The sequence below is a fragment of the Haematobia irritans genome, chromosome 5, assembly GCF_050003625.1.
Source record: "Haematobia irritans isolate KBUSLIRL chromosome 5, ASM5000362v1, whole genome shotgun sequence".
NCBI classification, from domain to species: domain Eukaryota; kingdom Metazoa; phylum Arthropoda; class Insecta; order Diptera; family Muscidae; genus Haematobia; species Haematobia irritans.
The window spans coordinates 170,458,336-170,479,234 of record NC_134401.1 but is presented as its reverse complement, the minus strand read 5'-3'; the positions used below and the strand labels follow the sequence as shown (position 1 = coordinate 170,479,234).

Genomic DNA, 20,899 nt, shown 5'->3' with positions numbered 1-20,899 from the left:
TGTAACTGGACGTCGGGATGGCTGCTGTATTGCCTAGTCACCCCTCCCTCCCCTTTTAAAAAAGGTTATCGTAAAATGAGAAATTAAATGTTCGACCAAAAAAAACAAAACTCAATTTCGTTTACTTTTGTTTATGGCCGATGAATGGAAAAAGTTTGCTGTTATATCTGTATTTGCATATGAACTTCTAAAACATTTGAAAAAAAAAGAAGAGAAGGAAACCCAACAAAAACACATTTACATAAATCATAAAATTTTATTATTTGTGTGCTGGTTTTATTGGACCTTTAGATTGCCTGCCAAAAGAAATTTTCTCCATTTGTCTCTTGTCGTGTTTGGATTCCCAATATCGTGGGAATATTGAAGAAAATTTCGATTGAGCTATATATAATATTTCGATTCGACTCATTTGAAAATGCATAAAAGTTAATTTGTAGAAAGGTTTTGAAATTTGTTCGTCGTATAAAATGTGAATTTGTTTAAGATTTGAGCTTTCTGATATAGAAACTAGTAAATATGTAGCACAGTGGAAGATTTTTAAAATAATAGTTTTGGAAAGTAAGTAAAAAAATATTATCAGTCTCAATTTAATGTGCAAAAATATGCAATTTAAAATCTATAGTAGAAGTTTGGTTTTCAATCCAAACAAAAGTTGATTCCATAGACTAATTAAATTAAAACAAATTTTAATTGGATCAATTAATATATTAATTAAAGCCGGTGGTTGATAATGTCAAGCAAATGTGTGAAAAAAATTCTAATATTGGGATCAATTAACCCTTAAATGCGCACTATATCTTTTAAGATATAACCACAAAAAAAATTCTTACGTCTTAAAATTTTGACCAAATTTTTTGAAATTAAGTTTGTTGTGTTTAGACTCTTGGGTATATATTTTTTGTTTGCAAATATGTGTTGGCTCAGCAGTTGTTTCAGACTTGGTGGTCGATTTCCAACAAGAGATTTGGAATCGTAAAATTCACGATAAAAATATTGAAAATTTATTCCATCATTTCGGATTATAAGGCCCATGGGTAATACAAAAAAAAATGTTTCATCAGTTCGAAACCCCCAAAAGTTATTGTTATTAAGCCTCTTTAACGTGAAGAGGCTTGGTCCGTGGGGAGATTAATTGCACCTTATATAACATAGAATAGGCGATTTGATTATAGAAAATTTCCTAGAAAGAAGATGGTCCTTCAACCATTTATGCTGAAACATTTGACACTTCGTATTTGAAGCTCCTTTAATCCTGGAAAGTGATCTTTTCTTTTTGCACATCATCCTTCATCATTTTGACTACGGCCTATTTCAAGGTGCTTTAAATTGCACCAAAAATAAGAATCAAACACCCGTGTTCCGATATCCACTTCAATTCCACTTCAATTCCACTTCCACTATTCACGTCAAATCCACGAGCGTGAAAATTTGGTGTTCTTAATTCCACGTTCTTTTTTCAACTTTTCTGTAACCAACTGGGTTGCACAAATCACCCAAAAATTCACTAAGGAGGAAATCAAAATAAGTGGAATCAATAGACTTATTATAATTTATTATTTTTTTTAATTAAAAATGACACAGTTTTAATAAAACTCATGTATTAAATATAAAACATTTCAAATTTTTTACGCGAGTCCTTTTTTTACCGGAAATACACCCATCTTGGACATAATTCTACTTTCACCAAGACTTTTGCAAGTGAATTGATTTCACGAAAATTCCGGTGAAAGTGGATTGTAGGACACGAAAATCGTGGAATTGATTCACATTCACCTGGAAGTGGATTTGGGAACATGGGCAAAAATTTATTTTATTTTTTTTATTTCACTTTTCATTATACCCTGCGCCACACTGTGGAACAGGGTATTATAAGTTAGTGCATATGTTTGCAACACCCAGAAGGAGACGAGATAGATACATGGAGCCTTCGGCAATAATGCTCAGGGTGGGTCCCTGTGAACACATTTTTGTGATCAAAGTCTAGATCGCAGTTTAAGTCCAATCGCCTTCAAATTTGGCACAAGTTCCTGTTTTGGGTCCGAATAGAATCATCATGATTTTGGAAGAAATCGGTTCAGATTTAGATATAGCTCCCATACATATCTTTCGCCCGATATACACTTATATTGACCCAGAAGCCAGACTTTTACCCTGATTTGCTTGAAATTTTGCACAAACATAACAATTGGTCGTATAGTCAAGTGTGCAAAATTTGATTGAAATCGGGTCAGATTTAGATATAGCTCCTCTATATATCTTTCGCCCGATATGCACTTATATGCCCCCAGAAGCCAGAGTTTTACCCCAATTTGGTTGAAATTTTGCACTAGGAGTACAATTGTTAGTTTAGTCAAGTGTGTCAAATTTTATTGAAATCGGTTCAGATTTAGATATAGCTCCCATATATATCTTTCGCCCGATATGGACTAATACGGTCCCAGAAGCCAGAGTTTTACTCTAATTTGGTATAAATTTTTCACTAGGAGTACAATTATGAGTTTAGTAAAGTGTGCCAAATTTTATTGAAATCGGTTCAGATTTAGATATAGCTCCCATATATATCTTTCGCCCGATATGCACTTATATGGCCCCAGAAGCCAGAGTTTTACCCCAATTTGGTTGAAATTTTGCACTAGGAGTACAATTATTAGTTTAGTAAAGTGTGCCAAATTTTATTGAAATCCGTTCAGATTTAGATATAGCTCCCATATATATCGTTCGCCCGATGTGGACTAATACGGTCCCAGAAGCCAGAGTTTTACCCCAATTTGGTTGAAATTTTGCACTAGGAGTACAATTATTAGTTTAGTCAAGTGTGCCAAATTTTATTGAAATCCGTTCAGATTTAGATATAGCTCCCGTATATATCGTTCGCCCGATTTTCACTCATATGACCACAGAGGCCAATTTTTAACTCCGATTTAGTTGAAATTTTCCACAGGGAGTAGAATTAGGATTGTAGCTATGCGTGCTAAATTTGGTTGAAATCGGTTCAGATTTTGATATAGCTCCCATATATATGTTTATCTGATTTCTACAAAAATGGTCAAAATATCAACATTTTCTTTGTAAAATCGCCACTGCTTAGTCGAAAAGTTGTAAAAATGAATCTAATTTGCCTAGACTTCTAATACATATATATCGAGCGATAAATCATAACAAATAAATAAAGTTTCCTTAAAATTGCTTCAGATTTAAATGTTTCCCATATTTTTTACTAACATTGTGTTCCACCCTAGTGCATTAGCCGACTTAAATTTTGAGTCTATAGTTTTTGTAGAAGTCTATCAAATTCTGTCCAGATCGAGTGATATTTAAATGTATGTATTTGGGACAAAAACATTTATATATAGCCCCCAACACATTTGGCGGATGTGATATGGTATCGAAAATTTAGATCTACAAAGTGGTGCAGGGTATAATATAGTCGGGGCTAACATAGTGTACCATCCCAGGGCATTAACCGACTTAAATTTTAAGTCTATAGATTATAAATTTTGTTCAGATGGAGTCAGATTTAAATGTAGGTATTTGAGACAAAAATCTTTATAACATATATTGCACCCAACACATTTGACGAATTTGATGTAGTATCGAAAATGTGGATTTACAAAGTGGTGCAGGGTATAATATAGTCGGCCCCGTCCAACTTTAGACTTGCCTTACTTGTTTCTCATTAAAATTCAACAAAAATTCATAAAATTTTTTAATTTTGACTTTTGGGCCTTTTCCAAATTTGGAAAAGTCAATTTTCGATTTTGCGATTATTAAAAATCGTGTGGATGTCGCAACTTTCAATTTTTTATATAGTTCAGGTTTTAATTTTTTTCGTTAATGGGGGATTTGTGGATTTTGACTAAAATCAAAAGTCCATATCACTCGATTTAGAAAACTGAAAAAAGTCTACATGACAAAGTGTCGATTAAATTAAATCAAATTGAGACTCCGTTTGGAATTTTCTGAAAAAAATGTGGTCGATTATCATAAAGATTAACACAGGATAAAACAGTATTCATTTATAGGAGAGAATTTCCAATTGTGGTACCGCAATAGTCTTGATAGTCTCACCCTCTTTGTAACCACAGTTAGGCAGATTCCATGCCTAACCCAAACCTAAGCGAGATCTTCTCTATCAGGAACTGGTTTATATCCTTGTGTCCATACTTTGAGTCTTTACTAATCAAACTAATATCAAATTTTGTTAATATTTCTTTAAGGATACTTATTTTCTAAACAGTCATTTTTTGGTAGTACCTCTCTTTCTCTCCCCTTTGTTTTTTCTCGGTATGAAAATACACTCCGTTTGATTTTTTTGGTTCATTCGTTTGCGATTTCCTTGCGTTTTTCCACCGACATTCCAAGTATTCCAAATACATTTAATTAAATGTTATCAACATTCTAATAGGACTTAATTTACATGTTTAACCACCAAGTGGCTAACTAAGGGCACTCATAAACTGTCCTCCCGCATATAAAAAAAAACACACACACACAAACAAACACACACTCGCATACTAATACACTGGAACGTAACTACCTAACAGCTACCAAATGTCCTTTGTTTAATTTCTCGTCTACGTACAACTTAATTGCTGGCCTTTGTTATGGATAAATACGTAGCAGCAATCGTTGGTTAGCAGACCACTTTAAGTTTTTATTAATAAGCCTAGTTTGAGAGTGAGAGGAGAGGGCACGAAAAAATTTTGACATTAGTTTTTTGGGCTTTGCGTTTTTATTAACGATTTATAACCTGAAAAACGAAATCTTAACGGAGTTTTTCTACGCTGACCTTTAACGGTTTTCCTGATTTGTAAATCCCAAGGCAACAAAAGTAAGGGGACGTGAAGCTAACATATACGAAGTTTTTGGGGAATAAAGTGAATGCCTTCAATGATTTGAAATGAAATAAAATTTATAGGATTTTCATGCATGTTGACAGGCGTTGCACTATAAAACCATTCGAAATGGAACGGAAACGGAAGTAATTCGGTGGGCTTTCATAGGAAAATGTGAACAAATTTGCATATCTTTTACATTTCATTCATACGACGCACCATTTTCGCTGGACACTGTTTTTTCGGTGGAAAACTCAGAAGAAAAGTTGTCGCCAAAGAAAAAATGGGAAAAATCAGTGACCAAATAAACATGAGCTTTATGGTTTTTGTTTTCTTGTCAAAATCATTAAGCTCTCGGTCCTTGTGATCAAATGTGGTGTAACGAAATTTGCATAATTTGCCTTTTTATTACACATCAACGGCATGCAATGACGAAATATTGTTAAGGTTGTTTAGCCCATAAATCAGAGATCAGATGTAGAAGGTTGCGTAACGCCACCACTTTTTGGTTTTTTTTTTTTTGGTAGGGAGCAGTCCTTGTGGTGATTGTGAAAATCAAAATTAAAGTCTTAAACGAAAGTGGTGATAAAAAAATTTATTAAGTGTTGGAATAAGTTTGAATCTGAAGTGAGTTTAAAATAAAATATTAAAAACAAGCTACTTCGATCAAGGAGGTTTCGATGGATTTTTATATTTTATAAAATAAGGACACCTATCATTTAACATATTTCCTAAAATGAAGCGGATCAACATGCTTCAAATTAAAAGTTAGTGTAAGTTTTTTGTATTGCGGGCACAGTAGTTTTTTTTTCAAATTCTAGCTTTAGAATTTGAAGTGAAACTTAACAAACCAAGTTTAGCCGTAAATTAATCTGTGTCTGGTAAAAATCTGAATTTGAACGCAGAATCCTTTGTACCTAAAAAGGTCAGCCTATCCTTACATCATGACGGCTTTTCAGCCCATATTTATAAAGTAGACCAAATTTTGAAATTCCATTGAAAAAATGATAATTTCTAAAAAAATTACAATTTCGCCAAGAAGAAAGTGCACACACGGATGTGACTAATAATTTTTAATAATATATATTAAGGAAAAATATTTTCAAATTGATTGAAATAAATATCAATTCGCGTACATTTCTAGGTTCAATTTTAATTCGAAACTTATTGTGAAACTTTTTTCATGCTCCTATATTTAAGAGTAATTTTATATTTTGAATAACTATTTTAATAATAAATCGGAAGTTATAAACATAATGTAGCACCCGATCATAACATCATGATAGCCTCCAGTGGAAATTATAGATTTTATTAACGTATATTTTAACAGAGAAAAAATTAGGAAATCTAACATTATACAATTTTCCTTAAGAAAAGACTGCACACAGAAGTGCAATGGTAAGCGTTAGCTAACAGACTTTAAGATGAAATGCTTTCTGTTCATTAGCGTTATATATTAGTTCCTATAAGTTTTTAGGATCCGTTTTAAATAGCGGTCTATTTGATCAAACCAAGAGTCTTCTTCCAAAAAGAACAACAAAAATTAAAAGACAATCCCTATTCCAATTTCTCCCAGAAAAGGCTGCACACATGACCAATATAGAGGAGTTAATTAACAGACTCTAAGGTAAAATGAATTCATGTCCTTAGCGGTATGTATCAGTTCAAGCGATTTGTCAGGGTTCGTTTTGAGGTGACGATTAATTGACAAGGATTCTTTCGTTGCTAGACGTGTAATGTTATATTTTAAATTGTAGTACTCGACCCTTGTATCACAGAGAATCCTAACTAGAAATTACAAATTGCTCCATTTTATGAAGAAAAAGTTTAGTAGTGGCAAACTAGAATAAAAAAAATTGAACGAGATGAAATTGTATATTTCGCCAAGTAAAGAATGCACACATGGATGTGATTGAAAATACTAGTTAACATTGACCAAGGCAAACTGTTTACTGTGTATCGCCAGTAAATATTAATTTTTGTACATTTTCAAAATTCATTATAATAATTTTATATTCTAAATAGATATATGTGTAACGCTAATTATTAATAATCCAAAACTAAAAACAATCAAACTTTACAGTAGATATTATCAATTGATCTATCTTGTCAGTGTCAATTTTAAAAGATACTATGGAATAAAAGGTTCAAAAGAGAACGCTCCTCGCTGCACACATGAATGCCCGATATAGTTTTAATTAACACACACTAAAGTGAAATAAATGATGTATTCTGATAGTTAATATCAGTTCGTTTGGAGTTCTCAGGATCTATTTTCAGTTGATATCTAATTGGTAAAACTAATAGTATTCTTTAAATATTAAAAAAAAAAATAATTTTATATTCAAAATAAATATATTTTATAAAAAAGTTATTCTTAAGCAATAAAAATAGATGCGGTTTCCTTATTTATACTAGAAAATACTGCACACATTAATGTTTTTCGAAGCTTTTACTGACGGACACTATGCTCATCTTCCAGCTGCCTATAACCGATTAATATCAATTAGAAGGAATTTTCAAAATTAATTTTAAATTGCGAATAAAGATAAAACTTTATCCACTATTCATAATAATGTAATTTTATATTGAAAATAAATATTTTAATTTTATAAAAAAAGTTGATTCGAAAACAATATTGGTGTTCTGTGATACTCTTCGTTGCCTTATTTCTGTGATTTTTAGTCATTATAGTGGATTTCTTACTTTTTTTTTCAATTTGTCTCACAAAACGTTTTGTTTACATTTTGGTTTTCAGCTTATATATTAAGGATTTTTTTATATATATAAAAATGTATCTTTCTAATCTGAGTTCATACATTCGTCATTGGTTTTATTTTAATTTCAGTCATTAACACCGTGATTTCGTGGAATAAGAAGAACAACAGCGACATAAAAAGCCCATTGAAAAATAATACTTTTTTTGAGATATTCACCATTGGACATCAGTCAAAGAGACCCAGTAACTAGCAAGCCACCGTCCTTGTCCACAGGCTATAAGCATTATTTCATTGGATTTGCTGAACCTGAACAATACAAAAAATTAAAGGCATAGCGACCATAGAGTAAGTGGCCAAGAAGCTGACTGCTTTGTGGATAACCGTAGAACATTCACAGCGTCCAGCGCCCCGTAAACGCTCATAAAAAACAACAGCTATAGTTGATTTTAGCCTCGTTTTTTTTATTACCCCAAAATACTTTGGAGGAGTAGAGGAGATATCACAACAGCGATTAGACTGTTGTCGTCTCATTAAAACGTAACGCGCGCGCGCAGCAGAGCCCCAAAACAGCAGCGATATGCCTCATACAGGTGAGTGAGTGGGTATCATAATTAAAAAAAAAAAAACAAAAACATTCGGGAGGGCATAAACGGGCGATAATGACGCCATTGTAACCATTTCAATTTAATTTTATTACAACAAATAAAACAAAATCAGGCGAGGTAAAGACATAGTGGTCATGGATACCGAAGGGGAGATTAAATACTTGAGATTTTTTTCTTGTTTTTTTGTAATTGGTGGCTGAGTGTTAAACTGTGTAAAATGTGTTTCTTGTGCTCGGTTGTAGCCTTATAAATTCCATTTGAACAACATCAGCTAACGGTCTAGATTCGGTTCTAATATTTTTTTCCTCTCATTCAAAATGTGGGTTTATGGGACTTTGATCCTAAAGGCTATGAAGTTCTCTCACAATTTCATGTAATAAAGTAATTCGTAAATTATGTTTTTGTTTTGTTAACAATTCCAAGTGATACAAGTCATACTAATAAAGGCCATGTAAAATACCCTAATTGCCAAGGCAACAGTAATAATATCCGACCAAAAACAATGCAAGGCAAGATTTAATGGCTTCCATGGTGGAAGAGTACTTTTGTGTACCAATAACCTCCTTTTATTACCAAATCAACCAAATTATAATTATCCGTTCATTAACTGGTTTCAGGGCACTTTTGTAATGTATTCACCCATCATCCCAGACCAGTTCCATGACGGCCAATTTGTGTGGGTAATCGCGCTGATATTGCAAGCAAGCGAATGAGTGAGTGAGCGTTGGCTGTTGAGCGGTTTCACGGTTATTATTTTTTTAACGATCGTTACTCAGCCATATCATATGCGAAATGTATATTGCAAAAATTATTGCAAATCCAAATTGAAGGGCGGCTAATTGATGTTTATCTTTTTTTATTTGGGGAAAACAGAAAATTGAAATTTATTTTAATTATTTAGCCTCAAATTGAGATCAAATTGGCTTAAAAATTTTTTGAGCTTAAAGCTTAAAAGAAATCATCGATCGAGCATAAGGATAGTAATTGAAATCAAAATTTCGACATTTCGACATTTTTTCGTTGTTAAAGGGTGATACGGTCAAAATTTGGTCAAGGGAAAACGCGTATAAATCGGTGAAATCGTTTATTTAAAAAATCAAATTAAATTTATTTTTCAAGTTCAATTAGTATAAAATTCAGGAAAAATATTCAGTTAGGCTTTCGCTTTTCCAAATCCGAATTGCCGGGCCTCACGCTTGACACCTGCCATCAGATTTTGTACAGCCACCTTGTCCACCTTCTTCGCCGCAGAAAGCCAGTTTGCTTTGACAGTTTTATGTGCTTGAAAATATCTGCTACCCTTCCTTTTGCCGTATAAAACTTCTGGCCCGGAAGCTGCTTGTAGTCTGTTTTGACGTAGGTTTCGTCGTCCATTACCACGCAGTCAAACTTCGTCAGTATCGTCGAAGCACGGTTGTAGACGATACACCCAGCTTATTTGCGGCATCTCGGAGAGAGAGGTTAAGATTTCGCTTGAAACTACCGGCTACTCTCTTTGTCGTCTCCAGACTGTCGACAAACGTCGACAAACGTTCCCCAAACACTTTAATTACATTTGTAACGGTTGATTTGGCAACTTTTAACGATTTTGCGAGCGCGAGCAAAATTTTGATGCGCTGCTCTTCTTGCTTGGACGGCATTTTGACAACTGAAGAGTGAATTCCAAAATAGGAGCAACATTCTGCACACACACCTTCAAAATGAGGGGTGTTCAGGTTTTTTAAATGCAAAATTGAAAGAAATACGTCAAGTTTATATTGACCAAATTTTGACCGTATCACCCTTTACGTTGACTATACTACAAGAGTAGGTTAGGTTAGGTAGCAGCCCGATGTATCGGGCTCACTTAGACTATTCAGTCCATTGTGATACCACATTGGTGAACTTCTCTCTTATCACTGAGTGCTGCCCGATTCAATGTTAAGCTCAATGACAAGGGACCTCCTTTTTATAGCCGAGTCCGATCGGCGTTCCACCTTGCAGTCAAACCACTTAGAGAAGCTTTGAAACGCTCAGAAATGTCACCACCATTACTGAGGTGGGATAATCCACTGCTGAAAAACTTTTTGGTGTTCGGTCGAAGCAGGAATCGAACCCACGACCTTGTGTATGCAAGGCGGTGGCTCCCACACCGTGTGCAATGTTGAATTTATTATTGAGAAAATTGATTTTTTAAGGAACCTAAAATATCTAGAGTTCGAAGTTGCACACACGCAAAAATGGAATAGTCTGCAATAGCTATAAGTGACTGCTTCTATCTACTCTAAAAATTGTATTTGTGCCAATTCATTAAAATATATTACAAATCTGTTGGTATATATCTATAAATGGAAAAATATGGGGTGAAAATTTACATCTTCGATTGGCCACCATAACTCCCGGCGTTCCACATTGCAGAGAAGCTTTGAAACGCTCAGAAATGTCACCAGCATTACTGAGGTGGGATAATCCACTGCCGAAAAACTTTTTGGTGTTCGGTCGAAACAGGAATCGAACCCACAACCTTGTATATGCAAGTCGGGCATGCTAACCATTGCACCACAGTGGCTCCCTACTACAAGAGTAGGAAAAGTATATTCGTCAAATTTATTTGGGAAAAGCCCTATAGACGCAAGAAGGTTGGATGGATGGCCGTTTTGGAATTACCACATTCCTCATCAGCATCCTCTACTTGCAGCGGAACTATTAACCATATCAGAATAAATTCGGGTAATTCACTAAACCCAAAGTAAATTACACTCGAAGCTCCCGAAAAAAAGGTTTTGGATAGTCGGCTTTGCCTAAATAAAATTTTGCACTTTTTAATATTTGGTAAAATCTGTTTTTCGATTTTTTGACATATAAAAATAGATTTTTCGTCTTTTAAAAATTTGGAAAAGCGAAGACATAGCTCACAAATACTTTGAGAGTCAGCAACCAAGTTTGACTTTTAGAATTTTTATTTCTTGCGATTTTCTATCAATTCCAATGATAAATTTCTTTAATTTTTAGGTCAAGCTGGAGTCAACCAACTTGGAGGAGTATTTGTCAATGGTCGTCCCTTGCCAGATTGTGTGCGAAGGAGGATTGTAGAATTGGCTTTGTGCGGTGTCAGACCATGCGACATATCTAGACAACTTTTAGTATCACATGGTAAGTCAGATAAAATTCGATTCAAAAATAATTTGAAATTATTACTAAAAACTTTAAAAAAATTGTTAATTAATTTAAAATTTACAAAAACAAAAGTAGAAAAATAGAAATTTTAATTTAATTGCTAATTTTTGTAATTTTTATTATTTTTAATTCTTAATTTAAAAACTTAATTGAAACTTAAATTAAATTTAACTTCTCAATGCATTGTTATTATTTATGGTGTGGATAAAACAGCTGATCCCATACAAAAATTGTACTAACCAGTGGCCTATCCTCCGGCTATATATTAATCGGAGGATAGTTTCTCATCAATTAATCTAAAAAAATAAATAAAATTAAAAAAAAATAATAAAATTTGAAAATTGATTTGTTTACTGATTTTAGTATTCTCATTATTTTCAGGCTGTGTCTCTAAAATTCTAACACGTTTCTATGAAACAGGCTCCATTCGACCCGGTTCCATAGGAGGCAGTAAAACCAAGGTAAGTTTTCCAATAATTTGGTCTTTAGAAACATTCCCCTCTACCGATATGGCACAAGTTCACCAATGTGGTATCACAATGGACTGAATAGCCTAAGTGAGCCTGATATATCGGGCTGCCACCTAACCTAACCTAACCTACTGATATAGCAACCAAACTGCTTATCATTACACCTTCATCTAACAATTGGCCATAAAATAACGATGAAAGGAACATTGGCATTTGACACTCTGTGGTTGAATCAATATTTACAACTGATGTCAATAAAATTCATACTCACAAAATAACATCAGGGAATTGTGGTGGGCAGGGAGGGGGTAAACAATAGCTCATATAACTAATGTAAATTACTTTGTCGAAGTGCTAAACATGAAATTCGACCCCAGAAACAAAAATCACTCCCCATAATTTTAATAAAGTGTGCAGGGTTTTGTAGCCCCAAATGGAGCAATCTCACTCTAGCCTTTAGCCAGGCCGTAACCATTACAAATCAATCAGTCACCCAACAAAAAAAAAAAAATCAACAACAGAACATTTTAGATACGCAGTTTATTAAAATGCGATAAGAGACCAATAACAGTAACAGGTTAGTCTGGCAAATCTAAGTGCAACGCTCCACACATTTTAGTGATATTACTACCGAAGTAGCTACCATCACGCTAAGACCTACACCTGTCCGTTGACAGGGAAATTCCCACAGCCTTGATAAATTTCATACCAAATAGAATCTGTGTGTATATTGACACAGACTGACTAACTGACTGTGAGTGTAAAGCATGGAGCGTTCAAAGACTTTTGCGCAATCAGAAATGTGAAAATTTATGGTCATGAAAATAATCTCCACATAATGCCATTTTTATGGTTGTAATCATGGCCCATTGCTACCGGTCTAATTCTCTTGCAATTCTATTATTGTTGTTTAGTATTTCCGTCCTTATATAAGATTTAGGGTCTTCGGAAAGCCTATGGAAATAGGTGTTTTAGAGAGAAAATATTTTATATTTGATTTGGTTGAGCAGTGAAAACTATTCCACTTGTAAAAATTACTGCTACCCGGTACCATGAGGATTAATGCGTGATGAGAGTCTTCCATAGAGCTCATTTTCAGTACGATCAGTAGTCTAAAACAGTGGAGGTGAACCAACTTTAAAAAAACCTGAGGCGACTGGGAATGTTGGAGAACATAAATTTTCCTAGAAACCCGGCAGATGAATTAATTACCTACCGATAGTAGTTTTACTACTCCCACACCCTCGTTTTTTATGAGCCTGTATAGTTTTTTCCTCAAATTAGATTTTGATCATTTTTTTTTGTAATTTTCTTTTATTTTTCATATGGCCATAGCTTGAAAAATGCTATGAATTTTGGTAAAATTTTCAATAGAACGGAAAAAATCGATAAAATAAGTGGTAATGTTTTAGACATTTTTGGGGTTTTGAGCATGAAGATAAAATTTTGCCGACTTAACATATTCAAGTCAAGAGCTGATTTTTCGAGTAAGGGCCATTCACAAAATAGAAGAAAATTCAAAAAAATTCTCAAAATCGAATTTGGCGAAAAAACTATAGAGGCTCATAAAAAAACGGACGGCAATCAATCTAGCAATATCCAGAAATGGCTTTTCTCTATAATCGAACACTTTTAGCTGGGATAAGTAATTTTTTGTTTGGAATTTTTGTGTTGTGTAATTGCACCCAGAGAAGGAATATGATCACCTCAAACATGTCTCAAGATCACCCTGTTTATTTTTCACAGCGACTATGTGGCATTTTTGATGAAAAAATATTCTCTTCTCGTCAAACATAACATTCTTTCCCAAATCAGGTACATAAATTTCGAGAAAAGAACATGGTTTCGACAAATATGCTACATGTTTTCCGTGAAAAAGTAACATTGTGGAACATGGTTGGGGTTATCATATGTGAATTTCTACCGAACAGACATATTTCAGCCACTCCAGGGACACACAAACATTCAACGTTTTGTGAATATCTATACCTTTCAATGAGGAGTTCTATTAATTTTACTTTGAAATGTTGTTCGAAACAGTATTTTTCTCTCTTTGGCAAAATAATGTATGCAAGTGATTCCATACAGCGATGGTGTGGCAATGCCAGTACAGATTTTGCAAAATATACCTCTCCATCTAAGAGGTAATTAAATTTTCTATAGAAATAAAATTGTGAGAAAATTTTCTATAGAAATAAAATTTTGCGAAAATTTTCTATAGAAATCAAATCTTGAGAAAATTTTCTATGGAAACAAAATTTGGGAAAATTTTCTATAGAAATAAAATTTTGAGAAAATTTTCTATAGAAATAAAATTTTGAGAAAATTTTCTATAAAAATAAAATTTTGAGAAAATTTTCTATAGAAATAAAATTTTGAGAAAATTTCCTAAAGAAATAAAATTTTGAGAAAATTTTCTATAGAAATAAAATTTTGAGAACATTTTCTATAGAAATAAAATTTTGAGAAAATTTTCTATAGAAATAAAATTTTGAGAAAATTTTCTATAGAAATAAAATTTTGAGAAAATTTTCTATAGAAATAAAATTTTGAGAAAATTTTCTATAGAAAAAAATTTTGAGAAAATTTTCCATAGAAATAAAAATAAAATTTTAACACAACTGTCTACAGAAAAAAAAATTGAGAAAATTTTCTATAGAAATAAAATTTTGACAAAATTTTCTATAGCAATAAAATTTGACAAAATTTTCTATAACAATAAAATTTTGTCAAAATTTTCTATAGAAATAATATTTTCACAAAATTTTCTATAGAAATAAAATTTTGACAAAATTTTCTATAGAAATACAATTTTAAAAAAATTTTCTGTAGAAATATAATTAAAAAAAATCTATAGAAATACAATTTAAAAAAAAAAATTCTATAGAAATAAAATTTTGACAAATTTTTCTATAGAAATAAAATTTTGATAAAATATTCTACTATTTCTTTTGAAAAAAAAAATATTTTTTTTTATAAGCTCAAAGATTTGATCAAAAATTTAAAAATAATATTTTATTTAAATTTGGTAGATGTTTGATAAAATTTTCTTCTAAGTTTGGTAGATTTTTTTTTGGCACGAGTGGAAACCGTGACTACCAGTCAGGGTTAGATATCATACAAAGAACCCTCAGGATGAGTAGGAATTTGACAAGGGAGAATTGTGCAGAGGTAAATCATAAAAAATCACAATTAATCATATGTTATAAGAAATATAAAACTCCAATATTCTTAGTTCCCTTTGATGGATGCTTAAAATACCTTCGAGTTATAAAAACCCAATTAATTGGCAGGACACTGAAATTGAAGATCAATATTAAAAAGTTAAATGCAAAAAAGGGGAGAGTTAGTTATGTTAGGCATAGGCTAGTGGTTATAGCTATTTAGTATTTAGTGGGATTTTTCAATATTAAAAAGTTAAATGCAAAAAAGGGAGAGTTAGTTATGTTAGGCATAGGCTGTACATGCTAGTGGTTATAGTTATTTAGTATTTAGTGGGATTTTTTGATCCTAATTTCAATTCCCAATACAAACTGGAAGTCTCTAGACACTGCTTATGGTTAGCAAAATTTCTGCTCATATCGATGTGGGTATAAAAAACAATGAAATTTTCCATATAAAACACACCGAAACGAAATTTTCAATAGCCTCCACTTTATTAAAAAATATTTCAACAATGAATTGCCATAACAGTCTTCACATACTGATGCACATATGTTCCACCTTGTTTAATTAACACCTATAGAATATTATTGTACATAACAAACTAGTGTTGTCATTTAATGGTTAATCAATCATTTGTCTATAATTAATAAAAAATTAAAGGTTTCGGATTCACACTTTAAGCACACGCTTAACTAGTAAACGAAAAAACGACAACAAAAACACCCATATATACTCCCAAATACCAATAAGAAAATCAATCACCACACACAGATAAACATCCCTGTATTAGATCAACTACGAGTACAATTCACCCCATAGTAATTACAACCAAAACAGAGGAAGGCCTATGGGGAAAAACTATATGGTGGTGGTGGGGGGTGGTTGGGATATTTATCAGCTTACTTGATTGTTCACTTACCACATAGACGAAAAGTACAAAACGTGCATTTAACACCTCTTTGTTGTTGAGGTGGCCCACATTTTTTTGGTTTCGTTTTGTTTAAATAATGCCCATACGCTCGTCCTCATATGACTTTGAAGGGTATTCGAATCGACACACATCCCCCTCCCCACCCTAACAAACATTCAAGTTGGCGTGTTTGATTGTAGTTTTACCCAGATAAAGATCAATGGACAAGTGTAGTGTGTGGTAACATTTGTAGTATGGTCTTCCTCGATGTATGTGGAGTGTAATTCCATTTCTGGTGCCCATAAACATTTACATTTTTATGAATTTTTAATGAATTGCCAAGTCACACGTCATTTTAATCCAAAGAAAGGAAACATAAGGAAACTTTGTGGAATATAAGAAAACCACAGGACAGTTGTCCCTTTTTCCTTTGTATAGCCGATGAATTTGAGATTATGATAGAATGCATTGTATAAGAGGGTGTTGAAAGCACAAATTTTATATCAGCCCCTATTGTTATTACTGAAAAAAGGCGGTGATATTCTGCTGATTTTTCTTTTTTTTTTTTAATAAATTAATACATTAGAAATTTATTCAAAATTTCTCAAAGCATTTGCATTGGTACTTGGAAAAAAAATTAGTTTTTGAGCTAATATGAATCGCATATCATAAATTTGGGTTTGTTTGGTCTAAAAGAAAATATTTTATAAAAAAGAAGAATTTCGTTTTTCTAAAATTTCGTTCCTAACGAAATTATTTTTTTTTTTGGATGCCGTACCAGCCATTAATACAGATAGCAGCGGTGATAACCGATATCTTAAGGATATACATAAATATAGTTAAATTATAAGATTAAGATGGGGTCACATTTATTCGCCATCTTATTGGCCTCCTCACTCAGTACAATTCTGTAGATAGCTAAAGAGTTGCCAACGGAATCTAGGCGCTATTTATATGGGCCCCTGGAAAATTAGCCCTAAAGCCTAAATAAAACCGGACCATAAATGTGGGGCTATGCTTCGTAATGAATATGAGCCCCTACAAAATGTAACTGAAGCCTGAAAATCGACCCCAAAGTAAAATAAGGACTCATTTGATTTTAAAGACCTTGTGAAAATGAACACTGATGGGAAAAAGTATGAAATTTTAAGAAAAACATTTAATAGGTGTTACTCAGTACAAATCGTTTGAGAATCGCGTTAGCCCACTGCCCATAGGAGAAAGTCCCCGGCTGAAGTCCAGCCACGCAAGTACCAAATCTGACGCTATACAATCCCAACTTCCCAAATTTTGGAATTTGTTCCAAAGGCACAACATTAAAAGCACTTCCAAAAATGTCCTCTCAAAGATGTTTTTTCTTATTTTAACTACACAATTCAATTTTTTATAACTCTTATTTTCATATTTTTAATGAGTAATTTTAACTGTTTTTATATTAAATAGGTTAAAAACGGAGTACGAATTAAAAAAATGGTACAAATTATTAAAATTTTGTCGAAAAAAATGCTAAATCCAGTCTAGAAAATTTTGCGAATTTTTGAAAATATTTGAGGTCAAACGTTTCGGGCAAGCATTAGAAAGCATTAAAAATCATAAAAATTATTTATTTGGCAAAATATTACAGAGTTTTTTAATTCACATCCAAAACACAGAATTCGAATCACACCTTAAGAAGTGATGCAAATTCAGTGCAACGGCTATTGGAATGGTGGACATCCGTCCCATGATAAGCCCATGGTAAATTCATCGCTTCTGCGCCAATTTTGAATATTTTCACTACTTTTTTTGGCGACGCCTTTTTTTGCTGGGAAGCTATTCAGAACAAAGTGTGTAGAGTTGCCACCATAGTCAAATCCCAGAATGCGAAGATAGACCCACCTTAAAAAAGGAACATAATCCCAAAAAGGAAATTGGTATTTATTGTCATTTAAAGTATTCGGGTTTATTTTCATAAAAGAAACGGGTCCCAAAAATAAAATGAAGTGACTCCCAAAAAAATTTAGTTTGGTTGTATTAAATATAATTTTTTTGGGGTGTTATTTCATTTTGGTTTTCGGGATAATTTTCATGGGGCCCATATTCATAGCGCTCAAAGTCTAGTTTCCTCGGATTATGCAGCGTAGTTTGTAGTCTTGTTATCTTATTCGCTTTGAAATTCTAAAGTAATCCCGGCTTTTTATCTCGCCAGAAATAATCACTTGGATATATTGAAGCATTTATTCCTCCTCGTCCTTTAGTATTGAATTCGAATGCAGGTTATGTTATTTATCTTCAAAATCTAGGAAAGCTGCAATTGCATATTCCATAACAGATAGAGATGAACGGACATTGTCTGAGGAGTTAATACTCATAAAAAGTCGGAGTGTTACCAATAGCATGAAAAAGCTGTCCAATGCTGAAAATAATCTACCATTCGCAAGGTTAATTTCTAAAGGCATTGACTGGAATATTGGTACATCGTTCTTTATAATTTTTTTGTCCAGTGTTTAATTTAAATGTAATCACATTGTCTTACAATGTTGGCCTATCACAAAAGGAAGTTTTAAAATCAATGTCAGTGAAGTGGAAGACTAAAGACCCTTTGGCCAATTGCAAACACGCATAGGTTGCATGTTGCGAATGTTAATGTTAAGTGAGAAAAACAATTGCAATTTCACGGTATTTAATTGTGACAGTTTTGCACACATGCGACAATTGTCGGAAGTTTTAAATTCCCTCCCCACCCTTCTTTTTTGTAGAATGACAAATAGACATTGTGCGATATTAATCTCATGTCTTTCCTATTCTTTGTTTTTATTGCAGCAAGTGGCAACACCCACAGTGGTAAAGAAAATCATACGTCTGAAGGAAGAGAATAGCGGACTATTTGCCTGGGAAATACGTGAACAATTGCAACAGCAGCGGATATGTGATCCCAGTTCAGTACCCTCGATAAGTTCCATAAATCGAATATTGCGCAATAGTGGCCTATGGACTGATGAAATGACTTCAAATCAACAAAATGCAGCAGCAGCGGCTGCAGCAGCTGTAGCTTCGGGAGGACATCCAGTGAATACCACCACTGCAGGCTACACAGTTCCCAATCAATTGTATACGAATGTCAATTCCTCCGGCCTGTCGCAAGTTGTCTCTGAGGCTGCTGCCGCCGGATTTCCCCATAATCGAGCTCCTCATAGTCAACAACAAGCCATGGCCTTGGCCAGTTCATATCGTTATGCTGATGTTGCTATACCCACCGTTTCCAATGCTCATCCACTTCCGGCAAGTGGAGATCATCCCATAAAACCAGCACCAAAGCATCCCATGGTGGGCCTTGCCCCAACAGCATCATCCACCTCATCAGCCCAATTATCACCCCAAGATTTGTCCTATTCAGCTGCTTTGCAAAAGCATTGGTTTTGGAATCCCTCCTTGCTGTATTACACCCAACATGTCCAAGCCGCCAGTCAATTCCTGCCATATGCCAGTCATGGTCAATCCCCCTCGGCAGCAGCAGCAGCAGCGGCGGCGGCAGCCTACTTTCCCACCTCTATGCAAGGTGGTGGCTATACCAAATCTGAAAGCTCCATTGATTTAACCACACCCTCGGCCGCAGATGCTCTAAGTGATTGTGACAGTGGCAAGTCCTCACCAGCCACCATTAATTTAAGTTCCACTTCCACCTCATCCCTGACAAATACATCGACCAATAGTCGCAAACGCAATCCATACTCCATAGAGGAATTACTAAAGAAACCAGAAAAGCGTATGCGTTTAAATACCAACCCGTCATCTGCTGTTCTCCGACTAAGTCCCAAAAAGGAGGATTGCAATATCAGTGTATGCTCGACGAGTAGTGGCCACAGTAATAACAGTCGCAGTAGTACGGGAAGTCACATCAGTTGTGTAGGTGACGATAGCTGTGATGAAGCCATTAATCAACGATCACCTCGAAATGTCAGTGCTCCTGCCACCGTTGATGTTGAGGATAATTGTGAAACGGTCGAAGTGGTTAATTGAATCACTTCACTTCTCATTTAGGTTCGGGGATGATCTGTACTCGTCCCCCTCTATAATTGTGTTATTTATTGGTAGTTGTTTTCCATAGCATAAGTTATTTAAATCAGAGTATTTTAGTTGTAGATCTTTAGAGTAAAATAGTCGCTTAGTTTAGCTCTCAAATGGCTATGGCATAATTTCTCTAGTGAGAGAATCACTAAAATAAATAAATTAGGCGTATGTATGTATGTATGTGTTTATTTATATGTATCATTATAAATGTTATATGTTTAAGTAGAATGAATGATTAGTCTGAAGTTGTAAAAGATGCAAACCTAAGCCGTAAACAATTGAAAAATAAAAGCTTAATTCCAAATTGAAAATTATTTCGTCTTGGTTTCTTTCTTTAAACACAAATGCTGAATAGTCAATGGCCATAATTGTGATACTAGTTACCAGGAAACCAATGGCAGAAGCCAATGAATCATAGGCAGTTGATTTGAATCATGAACAATGTTTAATAAATTCGTAGAGTAGAAAATTCATAATTCAAGGTATCTCTAAATCATATTCATGCTGCTCAAGAGAAAACCAGATGATTGGTCTAATTTGATATTAGGCAAATCGAATGGGACTATATTAAATAATAACCGATTTGAACCATCTTCGCTACATTATTTAGGTATCCTTATGGAAGCTCAGAAGCTGAATTTCGGTCGCATCATTAAAAGTCTTTTAAAGCTTCATGAAGTTTGTTTGGCTTGACTTGTATGGAGGCTTAATTCGAAAATGGACCGTTATTAATAATTTTATTTTATATATCTGCAGAAAGAAACCAGTAGTGTCAAATTTTAGGAGGATGATTTTTTTACTTAATGCAGTGGCGCAATTTCAAGTGGAAATAGATGACCCTATTGCATCCCAGCAAAAAAGAGCTTCCACAAAAGTACTTTGGATACCCATTTTGGTATCTGGAAGTAGAAATAATTTGGATCAGCTCCAATGAGTTTTCTATGGGCTTGTCATAAAAAACAAAATTATTTTCACCAATTTCACTTTT

At 33.7% G+C, this 20,899-nt stretch overlaps 1 protein-coding gene across 1 annotated transcript; it reads left to right on the top strand.

The window, feature by feature from the left end:
- Nucleotides 1-8,132: 8,132 nt before the first annotated feature.
- Nucleotides 8,133-20,222, top strand: Poxn (paired box pox-neuro). The gene is made up of 4 exons (XM_075310966.1): nt 8,133-8,145; nt 11,152-11,292; nt 11,698-11,777; nt 18,664-20,222. Exons 1-4 carry the CDS (start codon nt 8,133-8,135, stop codon nt 19,858-19,860), a joined length of 1,431 nt encoding a protein of 476 aa, XP_075167081.1. The 3' UTR covers nt 19,861-20,222.
- The last annotated feature ends 677 nt before the right edge of the window (nt 20,223-20,899 follow it).